General features: G+C 49.6%; 1 protein-coding gene across 1 annotated transcript; it reads left to right on the plus strand.

Moving 5' to 3' along the window:
• Positions 1–1,404: 1,404 nt before the first annotated feature.
• Positions 1,405–3,312, plus strand: LOC136397354 (insulin growth factor-like family member 1). Its single transcript, XM_066371867.1, has 4 exons — positions 1,405–1,429; positions 1,986–2,039; positions 2,152–2,413; positions 3,187–3,312. The coding sequence occupies exons 1-4, from the start codon at positions 1,405–1,407 to the stop codon at positions 3,194–3,196; spliced, it is 351 nt and encodes a 116-aa protein (XP_066227964.1). The 3' UTR covers positions 3,197–3,312.
• Positions 3,313–5,517: the final 2,205 nt, after the last annotated feature.

Consider the following 5,517-nt stretch of genomic DNA (forward strand, 5'->3'; position numbering starts at 1 on the left):
GCGTCCTCATCCCGGTTTCTGTCTGAAATGGGTGCACTTCATAAAGGAGCCTCTGTCCGGGCCTGGGCTCCAGATAGAAGGGGGTCTGGGTGAATGAGTGTTAGCCATTCCCTTGGGGAAACAGACACAGGAAGCAGGAACTTTCCAAATGCAGAGGGGAAGAGGTGAAGAGCATGTCTGACTACAAGAGTGACAGGCCACCCTTCTGGGCCCTCAAGAGAATCTCTTCCCTGCTAGGATGTGGCTGGGTGTCCCTGAGAGATGAATTCCTGCAGGAGCTGGGGGAGGGCTTCCCAGGCCTCACTGCCAGGTGACCTGAACTCCTAGAACTCACCTCTGAGTGTCCCTCAGGAGAGCCATCCCTTTACCTTCTGTCTTCACATCCTGACCCAAATGTGGTTCTCCCATTTCAGGGGAAATCTCACATCCGTCTCCCTCTGAACACGCATGCTAAGGACCACAGCCCTGGAGAGTCTACTGAGGGTGGTGGGATTTCTCTCACAGAACTTTTCAGACAACAAATGCTGATAATGGCATTGACCTCAACAATCAAATGAAGATTTATTCACCTTCTCTCTCTCTCACCCCCCACTTCCTGTTTTTTGTTGTTTTTTTTCTTTTTTTTTTTTTTTATATCTTACTATCCTCCCTGCATTAACTCTCGAAAAACTTACTTTGAATGGCCTACTCTCGCCTCCCTCTCCTGTGTCTGACACAAGCCTGGGCCATATTAGGTGGTAAGTGGACATGCGTTCCTGAAGAAATGATCACCAATGAGGAGACAGAGGAGGGGACGTGGGGGAGTTGAGTCCCAGGGCCCCCCAGGCCTTTCCCACAGGTCTGCTTCACGACCTGCCCCAGCATCCTCCCCACATATCTTCCCTTTCTCCGACTTGTTCATCCTAGGATTTCCAAGTGTGTGAAAACCAGCCTCCTTCACCCAGATACCATGAGCTGTGCTTTAGTGAGCAATCCTGGTCTGGGGCTGTGAGGTCAGCGATCTGACAACACCTCCACCCCAGAAAAATGTGAGAGGTTTGCAATGTACAAAGAACGTGGGGAATCAGGAGACTCATAGAGTTCGGTGGAAAAGGTGTCTGGTGGATTCACTCTGGAAGAGTCGCAGTGGCTCTGAGATAACACATATGTCATCTTGCCTGTTGATGAGGCCATGGGTCTGGGCATGAGTGAGAGAAGTTTGGGGAGGGGAGCATTTATTTTTTCCTGGCCCTCAAAAAATTCTACCGTGCCAGAGAAAATGTCAGGATCTTCCTGTCAGAGGGCCCAGCGTGTCCCTGCAGGTCTTCTCAGAAAGCAGGAGATCCATGACGTCACCTCAACAGATAAAAGCACCTGCGGGAACTGCAGACCTTCCTCTGATTCCGCTGCAGCCAACCCAGAGCCATGACTCCTCGATGCTACATCCTCGGTAAGGAGGCCCCAACCCCTAGTCCCTCAGAGCCCATCTCCAACCTCAGCCACCACCCCATCCCGACCTCAGCCAAATCCCCCTCCTTGGGGCCCAGCTGTAGCTAACCTCACCCCCAACATCATCCCATCCACTTCTCTGGTTCAGTCCTGAAACTTAAGCCCAATGGCACGCATATCTCACTTTCACACTCCAAACCCAAACTTCTCATCTTTAATGCAGGTCATCTAAGTAACACCCCTGTCAGCTCGGCCCCCTTGAGAGTCAGACTCCACCTGAGCCTTCTGCTCTGAATTCCTGCTCAGGAATCACCCATATTCTCCAGACCCCTAAACCCATTTCTCCTGAGTCCCACCAACAATCCTCACCTCCCGCAGTCTTTAATCCCAAACACTTGAACACAGGTGACTAGGTCCCACCCTGCACTGCTCTAAGCTCTCCTGACCTTCAGTCAGGACAGAGACCTTCCTCCCTCCTGTCCCTGCCCCAGGTGGGCTCCCTGAGGAGGACCCAGGCTGTCCTTTCAGCCGCGCCTCATCCATCTGCTCTCCCACAGGTGTCTCTGCTGCTCTCTGCATTGTCACCCTCCTCTGCTCACACGGAGCCCCAGGTGAGCCCAGAAGGGATAAGGACACTTGGGGGTGGGTGGCAGCTTCCAGAGAACCCTAGGTAAGACACTGCCTGCCCTGTCATCTGGGTCACACCAGCTCTGTTTTCTCCAGTGACTCCCACAGGTGCTCACCTGCTGCTGTGCCAGTCACACATGAGATGTGGGAACAAGTTATTTGACCCTGAGCAGCACTGTTGCTATGACGATGCCGTGGTGCCCTTGAGCAGGACCCGAAAGTGTGGAAACTGCACCTTCAGGGTCTGCTTTGAGCAGTGCTGTCCCTGGTCATTCAGACGTGAGCAGACCTTCGTGGTAAAAGTGAAAGGCCACAAGTGTTCCTTGGCCCCATCCTTGGACGACAGGTTCTGTGCCAGGTAAGGTCCTGTCCCCTCACAGGAGCAGAATGTACAAGGGACCGGGGAGACCGGGGTCTGTCCATGATGCCACCTCCCCACCCTGTTCTTGGTGTCCCTCTGTCCCTCTTTCTGTCCACCGGCTCTATTCAGTCTACCTCTCAGTTGTTCTGTCATTGTTTTCTCTCTTTTTGTTAGGATTAGCTAATGAGTAAAACTATGGTACAAAGAGAGTAAGTAACCTTTGAAGTTTACAGAGCTCGTTAGAGGTGGATTGGGAAAATTACTGACAGCAATGTAATCCCAAGATGTACAAGGAAAGTTCAAGAATATTTACTAAAATAACTGTGTCTTTAGTCAAAATCTTCTCTGATTTACTTTGTTGTCCTTTTTTTTTTTTACAGAGACACAGAGAGAAATAGACAGGGACAAACAGACAGGAACGGAGAGAGATGAGAAGCATCAATTATTAGTTTTTCGTTGCACATTGCGACACCTTAGTTGTTCATAGATTGCTTTCTCATATGTACCTTGAGCGTGGGGCTACAGCAGACCAAGTAACCCCTTGCTCAAGCCAGCGACCTTGGGTCCAAGCTGGTGAGCTTTGCTCAAACCAGATAAGCCCGTGCTCAAGCTGGCGACCTTGGGGTCTCAAACCTGGGTCCTCTACATCCCAGTCCGATGCTCTATCCACTGCGCCACCGCCTGGTCAGGCTGTTGTCCTTCTTATGTCTTTTCCAGTGTTCTTTCCATTTTCCATTCGTCCCTCCATTTCTGGCCCTCTCTCTCTGCAGTGTCATCTGACAGAAGACAAGGGGACCAGATGACTGCTCTATTCTACTTCCTGAATGGGCCTGAAGACAGGGCTCGGCTGTGGACTGAACTCTGGTGCATCGCATTGATGTTTGCTGACAAGAGACACTTGGGTGGGGGAAAGAGGAACAAAGAGGGACAAAAATATGGTGACAGAAAATGATTTGACTTTGAGTGATGGGCTCAAACATGACCAACAGTTCAAATGTTATAGAGATGTTTGCCTGGAATCTATGTACTCTTATTGATCAATGTCAACGCACTAAATTTAATTTTCAAAATAAAATTATTTTAAAAAGAGAGACATTCAGATTCAATCTGCCTTTCTTATTCTTTCTCCTTTGTCCCCTTCCTATGATTTTGGACAATTGTGAGAGATTATTTTGTCGAAGGTCCTGAGGGCCCTGATCTCTAGAGTCAATATCATGAAACTGAATTTCCAGGCACTGGGGCCCCTTCTCTGAGAGAGTTCATTACCTTATGTCAGGGGTCGGGAAACTTTTTGGCTGAGAGAGCCATGAACGCCACATATTTTAAAATGTAATTCCGTGAGAGCCATACAACGACCCATGTACGTTACACATTATCCAATAAAAAGTTGGTGTTGTCTCGGAGGACAGCTGTGATTGGCTTCAGCCACCCGCAACCATGAACATGAGCGGTAGGAAATGAATGGATTGTAATACATGAGAATGTTCTATATTTTTAACATTATTTTTTTTATTAAAGATTTGTCTGTGAGCCAGATGCAGCCATCAAAAGAGCCACATCTGGCTCGTGAGCCATAGGTTCCCGACCCCTGAGCCTTAGGTCCTTTTTCTCCATCCAGAGCGAAACAGAAAACACTTTTTAAATATTCCAAATTTTACATATTTTATCATAGTTAATGAATAGTTGGAAAGGGACATATATTGTGAACATGGGGTCTTCTCTCTGGCTTCCATGGTTCTCAAGGTATGTTGACCATTTGAACAATGGTCATAGTATCACCATGATCTGCTGCTGTCACTTAATACAAATTCCATCCCAATCACAGGACTCCAGTTCTTGTTTCAACCTCACCAGGTCATGGGCCAGTGAGGCAGACAGGACCCACAGGGAGACAGGAAGCTTTAGCCCTGGATAGGAGTCCCTCCCACCCCACCTGTCTCTCCCCAGTAGAAGCAGGTTGTGGCCGCAGCGCCCCCTGGCAGGCGGAAGGAGCAGGGTGGAAAGAAGGCTCTGAGTGGAGAACAATGAGGGTCCCCAGGGCTGGGGGTCGGAAACTTTGCTTCTCCTGCAACCCAACCCAAAGGTTGGACTCTCCCCTTGTCCCCACCAGCAGGTAAGTTGTGGGGTGGGAGGCTGGGACTCTCACATAGGGAGAATTTACGTGTTTCTTGTAAGAATGAGACGGCACTCAAACTCCAGGTGTGCAGGCTTTATTAGAGGAGAAAGACCTGCTGGGGCGCTTCTCCGAAGGACGGGCCCCAAAACCAGACTGAGGTAAAACTTTATAGGGTCGGGGATAGCCTCGAGCAAGGGTGTGCTGGTATGATCGACTTTCTGGAATACTCCTCTTTGGGGTGATTGACCAGCTTCCTGAAATTCCTTTGTTCCAGGGGCGATTGTTTGGTAATTAAGGGTGGGGTCAAGCAGCCAAGCTGAACAGCAGAAAGGCAGTTGTAATTCATGTATCTATCACTTCTAAAAAATATTGTCTTGGGATAAACTAATAAGTGTCATCATTTCCGATTGTCCACTTTCACCCCAAACCTACGTGGACACTCCTTCCTGAGGTCCTGTACTCTCCCAACTACAATACACAGGAGGGAACCTTGGTCACAGACCTCAAACTCTGGGATGCCCGAGGCTGAACTTCCCGATGGAGGGACCCGGGATCAGGGAGGAGGGCGCCCAGGTCCCAGGGGCCCAGGTCGGCCTGCGGGTAGGGTCTTGATTCGGCCTAGAAGAGGCACGTCCAGGACCCTGCACAGAGGTTGCAACGTGTCGCCTGTTCTTCAGAGATACTTTTGAAATTGTGAGAGGAGTTAAAACGACTTTCCATGTATTAATTTTGCTTTTAATCAATCCTATGAAATTGGACCAAAAAGGCAGAAAATTCTGGGTCACTGCAGTGGGGTCTCTCAACAAGGGCTCAGACACACATGCCCCTCCCCCCTATTCTATTCCACTCCTTTGGGAAGTGCTGGTTTCATACGTGTGGCCCAGACTGAGGGGCCTCAAGTGAAATGACCTTTGATTGACGGTTCAACCATCCCCTGTTGTTAGGTCCCCCAGACACCACCCCTGACTGCAGGGGGCGCTGAAGA

This window comes from Saccopteryx leptura, chromosome 3, assembly GCF_036850995.1.
Source record: "Saccopteryx leptura isolate mSacLep1 chromosome 3, mSacLep1_pri_phased_curated, whole genome shotgun sequence".
Lineage (NCBI taxonomy): Eukaryota > Metazoa > Chordata > Mammalia > Chiroptera > Emballonuridae > Saccopteryx > Saccopteryx leptura.